Source organism: Eulemur rufifrons, chromosome 29 (genome assembly GCF_041146395.1).
Source record: "Eulemur rufifrons isolate Redbay chromosome 29, OSU_ERuf_1, whole genome shotgun sequence".
NCBI lineage: Eukaryota > Metazoa > Chordata > Mammalia > Primates > Lemuridae > Eulemur > Eulemur rufifrons.
In genome coordinates, this window is record NC_091011.1 from 62,798,155 (window position 1) to 62,818,034 (window position 19,880).

General features: G+C 38.8%; 1 protein-coding gene across 1 annotated transcript in view; it reads left to right on the top strand.

The window, feature by feature from the left end:
• Window positions 1-2,981: 2,981 nt before the first annotated feature.
• The window catches only part of PRKAR2B (protein kinase cAMP-dependent type II regulatory subunit beta), an 86,348-nt gene continuing 69,449 nt past the window's right edge, over window positions 2,982-19,880 (top strand). Inside the window, exon 1 of the mRNA XM_069461849.1 lies at window positions 2,982-3,489. Within this exon, the coding sequence (XP_069317950.1) occupies window positions 3,183-3,489 (307 nt within the window). The 5' untranslated portion in view covers window positions 2,982-3,182. The remainder of the gene's footprint in view (window positions 3,490-19,880) is intronic.

Here is a 19,880-nt window from a genome sequence, read left to right on the forward strand (position 1 = left end):
AATATTAGGATCAATCTTTATACTTTTTCAGGTCATGGCTATTGATTTAAGAACTGATGCAAATAAAAATTATCAGAGCTGTTTGCAAAGATATTTTAAATTCAATATATCTTCTTTTAGCTTTATGCTATTGTAAATCTCCCAGGATGGGAGAGACCACACAGGTCATCTAATCCAATTATGCATTTCATGCTTGAGTCACTTCTATACTCCTAAAGAAATGAGAGCCACACAATCCTGGCATTCAGGTTGATGACAGAAAGCTATCTACCATGCCTCATATAATAAATCTACAAAAAGAAATGAATTTGGAAACATAAAATGTAGGCTGCTTTTTTTTTCCGTTTTCTTTTTTTTTTTTTTTGAGACAGAGTCTCGCTCTGTTGCCCAGGTGAGAGTGCCCTGGCGTCAGCCTACCTCACAGCAACCTCAAACTCCTGAGCTCAAGCAATCCTCCTGCCTCAGCCTCTTGAGTAGCTGGGACTACAGGGATGCACCACCATGCCTGGCTAATTTTTTCTATTTTTAGTAGATATGGGGTCTCACTTTTGGCTCAGGCTGGTCTTGAGCTCCTGACCTCAAGTGATCCTCCCACCTTGGCCTCCCAGAGTGCTAGGATTACAGGTGTGAGCCACCATGTCTGGCCAGGATGCTATTTTAACATACCGCTCTTGTTAATGTTTAGGGAAGTAGTGCTTTCTTGTTCTGTCATTCCTGAGGAAAGGGTGTTAAACACTGTGGCAGAGAGTGATAATTATCCCTACTTGGTTCTTAATCCCCAAATGTTTGCTTGGCACATGACTGCTCAAAATAAACATTACATTTCCAAACTTTCCTTATAGCGATGTGTTTCAGTTACTATTGCTGTGAAACAAATTACCCCAAAACTTAGAGGCTTAAAACAACCTTTTGATTATGCTCACAGATTCTGTGGATCAAGACTTTGAACAGGGCATCCATCACAGGATTGGCTTCTTCTGTTATGCTGGCTTGACTTCTATCATGGTCTATTGGTTAAAGGAGTTACAAGGCTATTCAGATTCAAGTGGGAGTGGGGGTGGGGGGTGGGGGGGTGAGGGGTGGAATAAGACTTCAACTCATGATGGGGGAGTGGCCAGATCACACTGTAGAAGAGCACAGGGGATAGGAGATATTGTTGCAGTCATCTTTGGAAAATGCAATCTGCCACACCACAGGAATGGCCATGTTGACTAAATTCTGGCCAACAGGATAGAAGAGAAATTGGTGTATTTAACTTCTTAGAGGTAAAGGGTGTGTGTTTGGGGGAGGGGAAGGGAGGGTAAGTTCTCCTCTCTTTTTCACTTCCCTCTCAGCTGAAATACGATGAGATGACTGGTGCCATTTTAGACCACAAACTGAGGATTACAGAGCAATGAGCTGGAAGGAGCCTGGGTCCCTGCTGATCATGGAGCACCATACCGATGCTGAACCACCTACACTGACATTACAGAGAAATAAAATTCTATCATCAACTACTATGTTTGCATTTTCTAGCACATTCGAGCAAAGCTAATCATAATACAAATATTATCATAAATGAAGACAGATAATACAAATGCATCTTATATTATCAGATCCATAAATTAATAATGCTTTCATGGTGGAGAGTTTGACTAATATTGAGCTCCAGGCAGTGACATGTGAGACTCAATGTATCTTATAAAAGCTTACTTTTTAAAATGCTTGACACAATTAGAAGCACTTTACTACTGTTTATCTAAATATAATTAAATGCATAATTGGATTATTATTATAAGGTTGATAAGAAATGGAAATAGAAAAATACATTCACTCATGGAGGGAATAAGAGATGGATCATAAACAAAAGGTTAATATCAAGATACATTTTGTAAAAGGGCCTAGTTTGTTTCAACTCTGATTTCTAGTCTTTGAATTTCTCCAGTCATGTATTTACTCTTGTGTGGGTAGAAAGATAAATGAGAGTAACTTAGGGAGCTTGCTCTTAAAGTATTTTATTTACAGTGATAATGGTCATCTTAGAAAATGAAGAATGTGTAAACAGCATTTAATTGACAAAAGACAATTTTCTCTACTTCAAAATTGTAAACATTTGCAGAGTAAGCCTCATTTCAAAGAGTTCTACTTTAAAAGCACCCATTTGTAATATTATTTCTTTTTACAATGAAGTATTCCAATTTGTGGAGATACAATTCAAAATCACTCAGAGCATAATGGAAAGTTTTAAAATAAACAATAAGAGCCTCATTCTGCACTATCTTGTTTGAAGGGCATCAGCTAACTTTGATAAGTGCCTCACAATAAATGGTGCCTTTGTCTCAATAAATGGTGAATGCACCGCACGCACAATGGAATAGTATCAGGATCAGTAAGGCAAAACATCATAAACAGGATAGATAGGGAAAGGCTGGATAAAATGCGGTGAAAGAAAAAGATGTCACAAAAATGGGGTACTACTGCTTTGTCCAAAAGAGGACCAGTACCACTGTTCACGACTTTAAACAAAAGGCATTAACAGCCTATCAATGCAACTAGATTCTAGGAGGAAAATAAAATGCCACCACTAACGCGGAAGCTGAAGTTTCAGAACGAATCGCGGGCACCAGCTCTGCGTGGGTTCACTGTGGCGAATGACGTATGGGAATTCGTGTGAGTGGCCCGCCCGCTCCCCGCCACGCGGACAGGTGGACACCGGGGCGGCCCCGCGCTGGCCCCACGCCCCGGGCGCGTGTCGGAACGGCGCTCCCCGCCAGCGCGCCGGCGCCCGCCAGCGTCTCCGCCCTGCCGGGGTCTGGGCGGCTGGTGCGCGGCGCCCGCCGGCGGGGTTGCCATGGTTTCCGGGGGTCACGTGGGCGCGCTCTCCCGCGCCCCCTCCAGCGCGCCGCGGCGGGGCGGGGGCGGGGCGCCCGGGCGCAGAGAGGCGCGGCAGCGGCGGGAGCGGGAGGAGTCGGAGATGCTGCCAGCCCTCCCGGGGCCGCGCTCGCTCAGCCGCCGCCGCTCGGAGCAGCTGCGCGCCGGGAGCCGCGGGCCGGGCCAGCCGGGCCGCCGGGGCCCAGTGCACCGCGCTCGCAGCCGGTAGCGCCGCTAGCGCCCTTGGCGCTCGCTCGGCAGCCGCGGGGCCCGAGGCCGGACCGGGGAGGGGGCGAGGGCGGCGCCCAGGCGCCCGCCGCCCCGGAGGCAGGATGAGCATCGAGATCCCGGCGGGACTGACGGAGCTGCTGCAGGGCTTCACGGTGGAGGTGCTGAGGCACCAGCCTGCGGACCTGCTGGAGTTCGCGCTGCAGCACTTCACGCGCCTGCAGCAGGAGAACGAGCGCAAAGGCAGCGCGCGCTTCGGCCATGAGGGCAGGACCTGGGGGGACGCGGGCGCCGCTGCCGCGGGCGGCACCCCCAGTAAGGGGGTCAACTTCGCTGAGGAGTCCGTGCACTCCGACTCCGAGGAAGGGGAGGAGGAGGAGGCGGCGCCTGTAGACGCAGGGGCGTTCAACGGTGAGGACCGGACCCCCTTCGCGCCCTCGAACCCTCTCGCTGCCCACCACCGTTCCCCCCTTGGCTCCTGAATCCTGCAGCTTTGCTCACCCTCCTCTTCCCCGCGTTCTCAGCCTTCCCTACCTTCCCATCTCGCCCACCCCCTCAGCATCCATTTCTGTCTCTCCCACTCGCCCACCTTCCTACTCTGCTCTCTTGTCATACCCTCCCCCTCTTCTCCTCCTCTGTGGGTGGGAGCGCTGAAAGGTTACGGTTCCCTCTGTCCATCTGCCCCCTCTCTTCCTGGGCCGGTTTGGGGTGGGCATCTGCTAGAAAGACAACTTTCGCTGTGGTTGGCGATATTTCGCTTGGAGGATACCATTGTGCATAAAGGAAACTGGCCCACTTGGCGTCTTCTTTCAGCCTTTATATTTATTAATGGAGTGTCCAAAAAGAAAAGGCGAAGGGTGTTAAATTTGATTCGGTTTACTGTTGTAGGACGGTAGATTCACTAAAAGGAGCATGAAATTGGACTCACTGGAGCAGAACAAAATTTATGGTAATAGCTCTGACATTCTTGGAAATAGAGTAATCTGTTATTTTCCAATTTGCCAATACCATGTTGTGTTATTTTTGGGCTCACAACAAAGGATCCTATTTAGCCTGAAACCCACCAGGTCTTTGGAACGAGGAAATGGGCAAATGTCTTGCTTTTTATATAAAACATCTATTGAATGATTTGGTTTTTTGTCTTTTTTTTAAAGCGTGTGAAAAAACACTGTAGGAAGTTCTGAAAGCTTGTTGGTTGTCTTTAGAATGAAAAGCCAGTGAGTAATTGTAAGGACCGTGCCAGACACTGAAGCTAGAAAGAATGAATGGGAAAGAAAAAGGAATTTTTTGCTCCTAGGAAGTCCCACCCCTTCTGCTTACTACCCCTCTTTCCCTAACACACCCAGACAGACACACACATTTACAGCCTCCTGTATTTACACAACATACCTAAATCCCATTTTTATGGTATCCCAAGCTAAAATATCATGGAGTGCAAATATTTTTTCTTTGTGGTGTAAGGCAAACATGCATGCAGCATTGCACCAGCTTTTATTTATTTACAGTGCTTGTGGTTTGTGTGTCTGCAGTGCCTTTCGTGTAATGAAAACATTTTAAAGTGTCATTTCATTTCTTTATGTACCTAGGAAGATGTTTCTTTTCTTTGCAGAATTGCACGATGAAATGGGTTATAAAATTAATGTATTTTTAGCTTGTCCAAAACAAGCACAAAAACCCTGGAAATTAGACCTCTGTAAAGATAAAAGAGAAGATTGTTACTTAAAATGTTAATTTTGGACTTTTAAGTATTTCCCAGGATAAGGGTAATCATTGTCTTAATTGTTCTTTTTGCACAAGAATTTCATCAAATGCTTTCCTTACTAGAAACAAGAGATAGATGAAAGAATACGTATTTTAAATAGATGAGGAGAAGCCAATAATGGGTGACACAGAAAGGGCAGAGGCATGTAATACTTCTTTTATGCTCCTGTTACATGCGTGCACACATGTACATGTGTACACACAAAGAAAAAAAGGACTTGTTTCTCAAATTGAAGGAAACTAGCAACTAAGGGACTTGGTAAAGAACCTACATATATTCGATAATGATAGGTTGTTAAAATAACTAAAATATTTTGTTTGTATAATGGTTTTGAAATACTTGCATTGATGATTCTAGTTTCTACTTAGGACTGTGTATATTGTGCAGAGAAGAGATACAATTTTCATTTTGCAATGAAGACGTAAGCCATTAACTTCTAAACAGCTGAGTTCATTTTATATGGCTTTATGTTCTCCAAGAGACCTTTTACTGTAAAAATTACTTAATGTGAGTTTTAATAAATACTTGTTAAACGATTGTACTATTTATTCCCCAGCCATATCCACAAGGACTTCAAAACTTTTTGACTGCAACCAAATGCAATTTGATCATTATCTAGTAGACACATATGTTTGCATGTATAACTGAAACTTTGGCAGCAGTGCAGGTACTTCTATCAGGTGCAGTCCTTTTTGATATTTTCTGTTTTAATCAGTTCTGTCTATTTTAAAGTAAATTATCTTGAGACCCACAGTTTAAAGACAGATACAGGCTATAGAGTGGTTGGCAGACTTTTGTAGAGGACCAGATAGTAATTTTTTAGATTTTGTAGACAACATATGGTCTTGAGCACATCTTCTTCTTTTTTTTTTTTTTTTTTTGCGACAGAGTCTCGCTCTTTCACCCTGGATGGAATACAGTGAGTGTCATCATAGCTCACTGCAACCTCAAACTCCTGGGCTCAAGCAATCCTTTTGCCTCAGCCCCTCAAGTAGCTGGGACTTGTACAGGTGCATGCCACCGTGGCTGGCTAATTTTTTAATTATTAGTAGAGATGAGGTCTCACTCTTGCTCAGGCTGGTCTTGAACTCCTGAGCTCAAGCAGTCCTCCTGCCTTAGCCTCCCAGAGTGCTAGGATTACAGGCATGAACCATGGTACCCGGCCTCTTCTTCTTCTTCTAGTACTCATTTAAATATATACCCCCTCTGGGGGTTGGAGTTGTACAAAACTGGCCAGAGGAGGGGAAAAAAAGTCAAAATAGTTGAGGGAAAAAACCAGGAGTAAGCCTAAAAAATATAAACCTATTGGTTTAATGTCTGCATGCAGAAAAGTGCCAAAATATAACAAAAACACCAGATACTGGGTAATTCTGGCATAGTAAAGGATAAGTATTGAAACACAAGTCTTAGTTTACTGTGACACAGCACAAGACCTGCTGGATCAATAATTCTTAAATTTTTGTATGCCTCTCAAGAAAGTTTGAGTCAGAAATGAACATTACCTGGTACCATTTTTGGAGAGCTTTTTTGAATAGGCTGTGTGGGACATGGTATTTTTTTCTTTTTTCCTCAACAGACATCCCAGATCATTCTGGTATCAGTAATTCCCTGACCGTACTTTGAAAAACATTGATCAGATAGCGATGATAATATCTTTTTGTCGTATTAGCAATAATTGGCATTTATTGCCATTACTGTGTGCTAGGTACTGTCTAAATGTTGTGGTTCCTTATCCCAGCTTTATGAGAAAAGAGAGGCTGTCACTTGCCCAATGTTTCACAGGTAGTGTGCTGCAAAATCATGATTGGGACCCAGGTAGGCCTGGCTTCATCCCTGTCTCTTAACTACCTGGTTACAAGAGCTAGCATAACCTTCCTATCCCTTGTATGTCAAGCTCTAATTGAGACCCTTAATGTGTTTTATTTTTAAGGCTCTGAAAAATTAACTTGTCTAAGGTCACACTGGGAACTAATAAGTGGTGGAGCCTGGTTTCTTACTCTCTCATCTGTCTGACCTTGAAGCCCAATGATATTTGTTCTGTAGGCTGACTCACAAGTCACGTTTTCCTGGTTATTTTTCCGCTAATGGCGATGGATTTGCATCATTGGTTCTTATCGTCTGTCATGAATCCCTTTAACATAAGTGATGGTATTTATGAGAGGCTACTGTTAAAAGGCAAGTTCTCAATGGTGAAACTAGTACCTGTTGATTAATGTAGGGATCAGGCCTATGATCTTTACCTCATAATGTGGTCACATAAGCCAGGCACCTGCAGTCAGTTGGAAAAATGTGGTCTGGTCCAGGGTTTGGTGATTTTTGAGGGCCAGGTAGCACTAGGCACCCATTGATGGCACTAGGCCAAATAGATGGGTGAAGGTGGTCATTACTTCTTTCCTGTCTTTCCAAAGGATCCCTTCCTCTGCTGTTAGCTTTCTTATCCATCCCCTATTCTCTTCTGATTTTATCAATTCTAATTATTACTTACCCTTTACTATTAACTCTGGTTAAAAGGGCAACCTTTAAGTGTTAGAATGATAGTGGTTGTGGTGATCCTTTTGAGGGAAACTCTTGAAGGCCAGAAAGAGGCTATAATGGAGACCTCTTGGCATCTACTCTGCCTCCCTTTTCCCCATTCTACAAAAAGTGAATAAAACTTGACAAGTCATTTGTGAAAGGGTAGTATCCCTGTGCCCAGAATTGCTTGAAAGGGTTTACAGTAGGCCAAAGAGTTGCATCAGTACCATTTGGGAGTAAAGTATATGGTAATTACTAGTTTTATATAGACATCATCATGAGATCTTGTGTTGCTTAGTAATTTCTTCAGTGGAATTGCTGAAACTAAAAATGAAGTAAATATAATTCAGATTACTCTGATAAATTGACAAGTGGTCAGAAACAAAGTAAATTATATATGGGCACATGCAGAGCAGTAAACCTGAGAGAAAAAGTAATTATGGCAATATAAAATATAGAACTGATTTTTCTGTGTTATAGAAGAAAAAGATCTAAAGTTCAAAGTAGATACACAAGCCAAAAATATAGACCCATACCTTATAAAACAAACATGTCAAAGCTATATAAATTTAAACTTACCATGTGATAACTATGACTTAATCCTCTTTGTGCTATGTTAGACTTTGTTGGAGAACCTTATCTTTGATTTTTACATTTCAAAGGGAATATAGAGAATTTACAAGATATCATTAAAATCTTGCAAAATATTGGAACGTTAGAGCTCACAGCAATGGTGGTGGTGGGAGATTAAGAAAATAAGGTTATTTATCATGAGCAGAAACAGTTGAATGGTTCAAGGAGAGTTGAGAAGACTATTCATGTGTCTGAAGAACTTTTCTTAGAGAATGTTGAGAAAATATTCTTTATATTGGTTCAATGCATAATTAGAAGGACTAAACTTCATTGGAACTTGAATAAAAAGTCAGAAATCTGTCTGAAATGGTTTATGTGGTCTTCCTAAAATGAGGTGGCAAAAGCAATAGGGGCAATGGACAGATTGACTTCCCAAGAATCTGCTGTAAAAATGTTCTTGTCTGGATCAATCTATTACCTGTTAAGTTCATAGTCTAATTGATAGCAGGAAACTGTACAGAGTAGTTGTAGCTTTAAAGAATTATTGCTTTGGCTGATTTATTTGGCTCCCCTTTATCGAAATTATTGTGGACAAAGTAGCCAATTGTTAGCTTTTGTCTCCTATTGAATGTGGCCACCAACATTGGCCAACACCAACTAAACAAATTTATTTTAGTGGTTATAGTTATATAGTGGTTATAGTCAGTGCAACTGACTGAAAGTTAAAATACCTTTTTAATGTATCATCAACCTTTTAAATTTAGTCAGTTTGAAAAATGTTCATGAAAGCTAGTTTTTTGGATTAACTTAAATTCAGACATTTCTTTTATGTATGAAATACTGTGCTAGGAACATGGACATGGTATCAGTAATACCTCCCTCATTTCTTACAAGGATAAATGGGTTAATATTTATAAGGTCCTTATGACAGTGAACCCGGCAAGCACTGATAACATGTTAAGTAAATGATTTCATTGATATTAAATCTTATAGAAGTATATGCTTTTCTTGCAAAATAGCAATTTCATTGTATTTTATGGAAATGAATCCAGTATTGCACTTTTGGAGAGATGAAGTAGGAAATGAGCTTATGCAGCAGTTTTACTTAGGATTTAATGTGAAGTTATGTTGCACAGTAATAAAATCCACATCCTTTCAACTCCTAATTTGTTGTAGAGAGCTCCAGGATTTTGTAATTAATGAGGCTTTATGGTCTTTGGCCATTAGAGATTTACATGATAGTTTTAAATCCTCCTGAAATGGATTACATCATTCATGACAATGGCTAAAATATTGAAGCCATTATTTTAGTTATGAGCATAAAACAATAGTATCAGAGAAGATTTAAAAAATAATTATGAGTTAGAGATGGTAACTAATATTTTGAGTTAGAGACAAAGTATTAATAGAATAGTTAAGAACATTATTCATTTTAACAGTAGTATAGGTGGATTGCTTTAGGGGTTGAAATTGGGAAATTAAAGTACTTGAAATAGTGTCCTTTCAACTCTTACCCATCTATTACTTTGGGCTTTGGAAGGAGGGAGGTAAAGGGAGAAAGGCCAGGAGGGGCTGGGGGAAGGGGAGGGAGTACGAAAGAAGTAAAAACAACTGGGACATGTGAAAGCTTCCTTGAAAAGATGCTGTGCTATGAAAACACCTAAACAGAAATTGAAGCATTAGATATTTTCATTTTTGTACCTATTTTAAGAATCAAACTGTCTAGCTATTATGTAAGACAGTTACGAGCTTTCCATTTGAGGGTGCATATAAAGTGATGTGCTGTGTCTGGGTGAAACAGGAGTAAATATTGAGCGGTTATTTATTGTTGCAAATCTAATTCCATGAATTCCAGTAAATTTCCAGCTGTCAAGATTTTGTTCATAGCTGTGTTAAAAAAACAAATGTTTTTTTTTTTTTCACCTGTGCAAATACTAACAGGAGACCTTTGAATCCATCAATTAGGAGTTTATTTATGACCTATTAAGAAAGTCATTTGCAGGGAGTAGTAACAATAGTGAAGGCTTACAGTGGAGGTTGGGGATTGTTGGAGTATTTCGAGGTGAGGGATTCAGTGAAGGAGATTGAAGTGATGAGCAGGGAGTGTGGAGAGTCACAGGACCCCACAAGGGGCCTGAGATCTGGGATGGCTACTAGGAGAAGGAATGTGTGAAAGTTGGAAGGTAGGATGTTGTGCTCATTCACCCACTGCACAAATATTTATTGAGAGCCAACTCCTTCCTTTTTTTCTTGTTTTAAGAAATGAGAAATGATTATTCCCTGAAGTTTACTCTCCTTAGTTAAGAAACTATCCTTTTGTCAGAGACTGTCTCATAGATCGGATATGTATGTAATCAATTTCATTTAATAGATGGAGCAGGTGAGAGACAGAGAAGTTCCTTACCCAAACATAGTAGGTTTTGGCCTTATAAATTTGGTCTTGTTCATAGAACTGTCAGTAACATTTTGCGTGTTATTTGTATTAACTTACATCATATGAATTCTTTCTGTCTTCCATCAAGGTGACAGATAAAGTTTAAAAGATTGGGCTAAAGAAAAGTAAATACTTTTGTCTTCAGAATTTCCAATTGTTTTGCTCTTTGATTCTTTTTCAATGAAGTGAAATCTAATCTTAGACTGTATTTTTATACCAATTGCTTAAGAAGAGACAATAGGAACAAAACAAGAGTGCAGTAATTTTTCTGAGTTGGATGAATGTTGGATGGATGTGTTCTTGGTCCTGTTCTTATCCATGTGGTCTAGTTGTGATTGAGACAGTTAAAAAACCCCAATATAAAAATCTCACTATGATGCTGATCATTATCTTTGTTTCATAAGAGCTTGAGTCTTGTGTTTCAGAAATTCAAAATGACTCAGACTGTTTCATTACGTGATTATTTTGTGGAAAGAATTTGAGCTAAAATTTTCAGGTCATGGCTTACATGAAAACAAAACAATCTAAAAAAAATCAGAAGTATAAACACAGTTGGTGTAACATTTATAAATGTTTCAGCAATAGGCTCTGCCATGTGTAGCTTAATATGTTTGCAAAGGAAAAAAAAAATCATTCCAGTTGCTGCTGTTTAAAAATGTTTCTTAATTTAAAAAAAAGACAAAAGGTCAAAATATAAACACATGTTCCACATAAAAGTGAAGCCAAGAAGATATACTGTATACAGTTTTTCCTGTATCTGTTTGGCTGAGGACTGACATTGTTTAATTTGTATTAGCTGTTTCCTGACAAAATAGTTCATGGGAGTGATGCTGAGGGGAATTTTTTGAGTAAAAAAAGGATAAAAGCTTCCATTTGCTTAAATACATTTCAGTCACACCCAAAAGGCATCTTTTCAAAAGGTCATGTTGAATTAAAACATGACTCAGAAGTTTCATTTTCATTATTTTAGCAAGCTAATGTTTGTTAAATGGTGTCCTTTTATTTAGTAATAATTATTGTTAACATTTTTGACTGCTTATGCACCAGATGCTGAACAATGCTTTACACGTTGTCATTTGAACAGATGCTTTTCACATGTGCCATTTAGTCTTCCCCAAAGTAAGTAGTGGAGTCAGGATTTGAACCTGGTAGTCTAACTTCAGAGTCTCATCTCAACCATACACTTCATTTTAAGAACTCTTATAGCAGTAACATGCTTGAAAAGAACCACATATCAAAAAATAAGGCACCTACTTTTCCCTCAAAATATTTGCTGTCTAGCCCTGCATTGAGCTCTCGCTTTTGCAATTTGCTTTCTCTGTTTATTCTACCCAGATTAGCACTTCTAGAAATAAACACTTCATATATTGAGCTGTTTAATTCTCTAAATTTATTATATGCCCTTATTAGCAAAATATATTTGAGTGTACACTCTCAATATGTCTTTGTGAATTTTATACATGTACCAATATATTGACTTATTATGTGTATGATTAAAGCTTCCCACAACATAAATTTTGAAAGGAAGAAGTAAAAAGTAATTATAAACAAGTTCTAATTTTTTCCTACGCCCAACATATTGCCTTATACACTGTCTTGGGGAACATGAACCCCATTTTGCAGATCACAGTTTTAAACAATATAACTTAACTTGATAGTCTATTAATATGTAAGGTGGCTACGATCAACCTTGGTTTCCTGATTTAAGATCTTAGATTACAAAGGACCTGCAGGTAGGCCAGGTCCTAGTGCGTGTGTGTGTGTGTGTGTGTGTGTGTGTGTGTGTGTCTTTTTAAATAGACATTCACTAGATAAGCTTGACTCAACAGAAGTTTGATAGAATATAGAGGAAAATTCTATCTTATAAAAAGGAGATCTAATAGTATTACCTGAAAGGGAAGGTCTAGGCTTTTCCTTTTAAATATGCATTCCTGTGTGCATCTTGAGCTCTGATCTACACTGTAGAGTACTAAGGTTTTTGGTGCAACATTCGTGGATGGGAAAATGAGAATCCTAGGTATTTAGTTAAGAATCACTAAATCATGGAAAGGCCAATCAGAATTAGAAGAAAGTCTAAAGTTTAAAACAGTTGAAAAGAAATGAAGTTTTCTCTTAGGAAGTATACCTCTGGAGATATTTGGTCAGCAGGGAGAACTTTCACTATCTGCTTTTTTTTTTTTTTGAGACAGAGGCTCACTCTGTTGCCTGGACTAGAGTGCCGTGGCATCAGCCTACCTCACAGCAACCTTAAACTCCTGGGCTCAAGCAATCTTCCTGCCTCAGCCTGCCGAGTAGCTGGGACTACAGGCATGTGCCACTATGCCCGACTAATTTTTTCTATATATATTTTTAGTTGTTCATATAATTTCTTTCTATTTCTAGTAGAGACAGGGTCTCGCTCTTGCTCAGGCTGGTCTCGAACTCCTGACCTCAAGAGATCCTCCTGCCTCGGCCTCCCAGAGTGCTAGGATTACAGGCATGAGCCACCGTGCCTGGCCTACTATCTGCTTTTTTGTAACTTTTGAAAAAATGTTTATCATGTACTAGTATTATCTAGCAAATAAATTTGAGGTGTAAAAAGACATGGAAGAAAAGCAACTCTTTTGTAAATATCCATTAAGTAGTAAATAAAATACAATTTATAGAGGCACATGACATGGTTTCAAATCGATGTAGCCAAATTTTTTTGTCTGAGTTATTCTCTTGGTCCTGAATGCCCAGTCCCTTCTCCATATCTTTCTGACAAATCCCACTTTTTCTGCAAAGGTTAGTTTACATTTCACCCAACCAAAAATCTTTGCAAGTTTCCCTCGTTGACGTTAATAGTATCAATATGGTAGAATGAATATGGCCTCCATCGGAATAAGCCTTGCAGATGTCAGATGTCCACACTGCAGGCAGGCAGGAATGTGCAGGAATATAATCTCTCCAAGTCTTTCTTGAATGTGTTGTGCTTTGCCCACAGTAGGTGCTAAAATATTTTTTAAATTAAACTCAGTCGAGTAGTAAATATCTAAAAGTGTATAAATGTAAAATGATTAAAACCTTGGCCATGTAAATATTTTAAACAGACTTTTAGTAATAGTCTCATAATCCTTTTACATTAATGCATTTTCAGTGTTTTCACAAAATGTAAAAACTTTAGCCTACCCTCAGTTCAGTTTCATAGATTTAGACTTCATCATATTAAAAATGAGGCTTTATTATCTTTGGGCCTGACATTTGAGCACTCTGCAAAATGCACAGAATACAGGTGTGCAGGCTTGTCCTGCCGTAGGATTTCACATTCTAATTGAGGTGACATTCTGCCCCCTCCCCCCAACCTCTAATGCTATATTTCACTGCTTCTGCATATGTGAACCCCTTGCTTAACCTAAAACTGGTCGATTTTCCCAAACCTGCTCTGTCCATTTTCGTCTCTTTGCCTTTCCTGATCATTCCTGCCCCCTTGCTGGTGGGCCGCCGCCTCCCTTTATCGCCTGGATCCTGTGGACTTTGAGACTCACTCACTTGCTCTTTGGAGCCCTCCAGTTTTTCCTCTAGCTCCAGCACAGACTTCCCCTCTCTTTAAGATTGAGGGTGACATACCCACCTGCTTACCAGACACCTTTACTTTCTTGTTTTTTAGGCACCTTCAAATAATTTTGTCCTAAACCGAATGTGTTCTCTTCTGCCTCTGTTCTTTCCTGCACTCTCACTAATTAGGTAAACCTGGTCACTAGAGCCTCCTTTCCTCTACCTCATAGTCCTTACACTTGGTAATTTGCTAGTATAGAAAAAAACAAAAACAAATTGCTTTCAGTTGCTGAATATTTGAGAGTAATGACGCTGAAAAATCTGAAATAGGGGGAACTGTTTTAAAAGTATGACTTCACTTTGGTATAGACTCTAGGTTTGAATCCTGGCTCTGCCATTTAGAACTTTTGGGACCTTGTGCAACTTACAAACTTTATGATCTGTGCCTCACTTTCCTCATCCATGAAATGAGAATAATGACAGTGCTTACCTCGAGGATGTGTTAAGAATTAGATGAATTAACAGTGCCTGGCATATAATAAACATTATATATGGGTTTGTTCAAAACAAAAGAAACAAATAGAAGTTCTAGAAGCCAATGAGAACATGACAGTTTTTAAAAAAATGAAATTTGATTAGAAATGTAAGAAGCTAGAGATTGCTCTCAAGGCAATGCAATAATAGTAATTTTTTAAAAAAAGTTATTAATGAAAAATATAACAGTAAAGTCTTTAAATCTTTTAGCTGTGTTTCAAATTTTTAAAAACCTATGTTCCCTTAAATTGCGAACCCTCGTTTAATTCCATTTGAAATTCAAGGTAAATAGTCTGACTTTTTAAAAAAGTGAAAAAGGAATGGGCTAAAGCTTTGCTTTGTTTTCATACCATCCTGTCTCTTGGGAATCAATGTTTAACTGGTGGAATAAGTAAATTAGTGTGTGCAAAAATATCCAAGTTTATGGTCTTATTTAAGTTTTAGCAAGTAATTTTAAACAACTCAGGAAAGAGTAGGTAGGAGTATTGAAAATAGTTACTTTATTTAAGTGAGGCAGATGCTTGTAGTAAAAACATAAATTTGTGCCTGAAATATAAATTAATTGGAAAAAATTAGTTGCATTAAATTGACAGCTTATTGCCATTTCCTCTTGTCATAATATTTATAAAAGTAAGCTCATGGTGGGACAAATTTCTACCTCTCCAAGTTTTACATTAGTATGTGGTTTTATTCTGAAAACCCATAATTCTGTACTTGTTCAACTACAAATTGCTAATATCTTAATATATTCTTAGAAGGAAAAAAGACAGTCTTTTTGGATCTTTGTTTTTATATGAAATTGTTCACAGGTCTTTAACTTTTTTATTTGAATGTAATTAACAGCAGCTTACTAACTTAGCAGTGTCTGGACTTTTGATTCATAATAATTCCTTAAAAAGAATCCAAAAGGTATTTTAGTGTTTGAATTTTAACAAAAACTCATTTATAAAAAGCATATTTTATGAAAAATATTTTAGGAGCATATTTAGCATTAAAATACAATGTGAACTAATCTGGTGGGACTGATATCAGAAAATCGAGATTTTTATCTGCCAAAACCAAGTAGAGCAGAAAATTATTTTTTCTTTATTTTTTTAAATTGTGGGGCTATTTCCAATATATAGAAAAACACAGAAACTAAGGAACACTCAAGTAAGCAATCTCCTAGCTTTGACAAATTTTAACATTTTGGTACCCTTCAGATTTTTTTTTTCCTTTTAAGGGTATATACCACATGCAGTCAAAGTCCCTTTGTGTCCTCTCTCCTGTCCCATTCTCTTAACTTCTCTCTCCAAAGATAACCACCACCATGATGAATTTGGTGTTTACATTTCCTGTGCATGATTTTGTACTTTTACTACATAGGCATTTATCCATAGGTTAGAAATTGTGCTATTTTGAATATTTTCAAAGTTTATATAAACTTTGCACTCAGAAGTTTCTTTTAGGTAAGCTATCATCCTTCAACTTGCTTTTAAGAACAATGTTTGAGATTTTACATTGATTCATGTAGGGCTAGTTCATTTATTTTAAGCTGCTATGTAGTATATATACCCTTATATACACAAATGAAAAGGTCTGGGGTGGGCAGGAAGGGAATGGTCCTCTAGGGTTCTCCAAACCATACTTTGAAAATCATCTTTTAAAAACTATAGTTCATTTGGACGGCCGGGCGCGGTGGCTCACGCCTGTAATCCTAGCACTCTGGGAGGCCGAGGCGGGTGGATCGCTCGAGGTCAGGAGTTCGAGACCAGCCTGAGCAAGAGTGAGACCCCGTCTCTACTAAAAATAGAAAGAAATTATATGGACAACTAAAATATATACATACAAAAAATTAGCCGGGCATGGTGGCGCATGTCTGTAGTCCCAGCTACTCGGGAGGCTGAGGCAGTAGGATCGCTTAAGCCCAGGAGTTTGAGGTTGCTGTGAGCTAGGCTGACGCCACGGCACTCACTCTAGCCCGGGCAACAGAGTGAGACTCTGTCTCAAAAAAAAAAAAAAAAAAAAAAAAAAAAAAAAAAACAAACTATAGTTCATTTGTGTAACACACACACACACACACACATACACAAGTCCACTACAGCACTATAACAACAAATTGGGAACATCCAAAATATTTACCAATTGATAAAGTGTATATTTTTATAAGGGTAAAAGTTATAATACTACTACTAAGGTCAGGTACAGTGGCTCATGCCTGTAATCACAGCATTTTGGGAGGCCAAGGCAGGAAGATAGCTTGAGGCCAGGGGTTCGAGACCACCCTGGGCAACATAGTGAGAGCTCATCTCTACAAAAAAATTTTTGAAAAATTAGCTGGGCACAGTGGTGCATGCGTGTAGACCCAGCTACTTGGGAGGCTGAGGTGGGAGGATCCTTTGAGCTCAGGAGTTCAGGGTTACAGTGAGCTATGATCTTGTCAGGCCATTGCACTCCAGCCCAGGAGACAGAGCAAGAACCTGTCTCTATTAAAATATATATATATATACACATATATTTTCTTAGGATTTTCTTTTTTTTTTTTCCTCTTATGCTCTCAAAAGTATACTGTAAAGTTTTCCAGAGAGTACATGGTGTTTTATAATATTGCAGCAGATTGAATGCTGAAGCGGATATGAGAACCCAGCTATCTTCTGTCATGCCAGATTTGCAAGCATGTAAAACAGAGTCATTTGAAATTTTACTAAATTTTGTTTGCTTTGGAAGATATAGTTATTTTCTATCAAAATATTTATAATGTGTAATTTTTATTAATTTTAAATTAATATTTTAAACATTTATCCATTTTAATTTCTAATACAATAAATATTGATGGATATAGCCTACATAAGCAAATAATTTTTAAAAGTATAAAGTAGTTGACAGGTAACATTCAATATTGTCAGATTTTAACAGGCTTTGCCAATAGGATAGTTGATAGATGGAATCTTGTGAATTGAGTTTTCTTTTCCCTTATTACTGGTGACATTGAACATCTTTTCATGTTCACTGATCATATTTGTAGTTCTGTGAAAATTTTTTCTTGTTCTTTGCCATCTTTCCTATCTGGCTGATTATGCTTTTCTTATTGATTTGTATGAGGAGTTCTTTTCTTTTCTCTCTCTCTCTCTTTCTCATAATTCTTTTTACAGACTAAAATCCAGGTTATGTTTTCATAATTATGGGGCATAAATTGGATTGCTTTTTGCTACTTGAAATCAAAAGCCAAAAGCTAGTCAAGCTCTTGTGTTTTTAAGTCTATTTTATGTTTTCAGCCAATACTGAATTTTAATTTATGGGTTTCACAAATTTAATATGTATTATATATATAAATATCACTTACATTTATCTAAATAATCTTTAGGTATCAGGGAGCACCCCTATTATGTTAATTTTTCATTAGTACTGTTCCTTCAGCATTTGTTGAACCTGGCATATATTATATCAAGCAGTGTTCTAAGCACTGGGCATACAATAATGAAGCTGATAGACAAGGAAAGACCCTGCCCTTGTGGAGGTGATAGTCTAGCATGGGAAGAAACAGACAATAAACATAAAACATTAGATCTCTGCAGGTAGCACTGGTGGCTGTGGAGAAAATGAAACAGAATGCTGTGACTGAGAAGAACTAGAGGAGCTAATTTCAGATACAAGCTTGCTGAGTGTACATGGCTCCATGAACAAAAATGCCTTTTTGTAGCTTTCTTATGTTTTGAGTTCCCAGGCTAGTAAGATTTGCTGAACAGAACTTTGTGACTTTCTGTTTCACTGATTCATTCCCTTTTGAGTTGTTTTTTTCCCCCAGAAATGGTGGAGCCTCCTTGTAGCCATGAGATAACTACCAGGCCTTATACCACTTTGTTGTCCAGGGAAGACAAAATAAGGGACTCCCCACCACTGATCATGCCCAAGGACCCACTGAGTAACCTAATCCCCACATCCCACCTGTGCACCAGACTGAAAGAATGATTAATATTAACCTCTAGCTCATTATACTGCTAAAATCTCTGCCTTGGGAGAGACTTATCCACCATCTTTTTATCATGAGACATATAATATGTACTAACATGATTTCTCATTGCACTTGTGTGCCCTGTACTCCACCCTACACATGTAATGGTGCTCACTCACGTCATGCATTATTCATTTCACCTCTAGAAAAACCCTGACCCCGTTGGTTGGTAAGCTGGGGAGGTGGATTTGAAGCAGTCAGTTTCTCCCATCTCCCAGTTGACGTGTCCTCCACAGTAAATCTCCTTTCTTCCTTGACAGTCCTTGTCCCAGGAATTGGCTTTCTGTGCAGTGAGCAAGAGAGAGAAGCCCCCTTGTGGGTTCATTAACATGAGGAGGGGTCCTTTGAGCTGAGACTGGAATAGCAGGAATATCTTCATTCTGTGAAGATACAAGGAAGTTTTTGAATATAGGTGTTTTCTATCACTGCACTCATATGAATAGACCACCCTTAATCACATTCCTCATCATTCTCTCGGTTGGTCTTCATTTCAAAGCCCATATTTTCAAAATTATCCCTTGCTGGAGCTGTTTTGTTGTGACTTTATGGAAGTGTAGCACTTTGAACTCTGTAGCTCTCAACTTTCCTGGTATTCTTAGTCTAGTCTGGATTGTTTGCTGTTACAAGCAGAACATCAGTCTTCGTAAATCTACCCTTTGCATGTATCCGACCATATAGATTTAGAAGAGACAGTCTAGCATATGGAGAGGCAGAGATTAAATATATGTAGTTTCAACAGTGGCATTTCCTATCTTCTTCTTTTCCTCTTCTGAGCTCACATTTAAAATCCTGAAAGTATTTGGGAACATTTCTCTTGGCGTTATTGCCTCAACTCTGTGTGTGGTTTTATAAACCTAGCCATTTTAAGACTCTTCTAGCTATAACTGTATTTTTCTTTCTGTTCCTAAGAGGACTTTGTTGGTAAAGTCCTCATGAATTAAAAAATAGAGAGTCACGTTCATTCATAAGCAAAGCTTAAGTTTTTTTCCCCAGTTTATATTACCTTGATATATTAAAATATTAGTTACAGTTTGAGGAGTTTAGTTTATAAATAGAAAGAACCTCCTTAAAGTTGGAACTTTCTAAAAGCCGAAGCATCTATATTTTATCTCACCTGTCCCACCTCCAGCCATGACATATGTCTAGGTGTGTTGGACACCTGATCTCTGTCCTTCATGGTGTATAATTGAAAAGGAAGAAGAAAATTGGTCCCCTAAATGCCTGCCTCTCAAATAGATCACGTTATGTCTAGTAAGAAGTGCTTTAAGGTATACGGTTCATAATTTGTGTGGGACCAAGACCATGAAGCTTTGACTAGTAACCTTGAACTGTGATTCTATCCTGGTACCCTCGAGCCCCTCCAGAGACTGAATCTCAGCAGATGCTTAGATGCCATGTATCTGAAAGTACTGCTCAAAGGCTTGTAGAACAGTGACAAGTAGAGTACTGAGTATTTGTAAAAGTGGTCAAGGCTCACC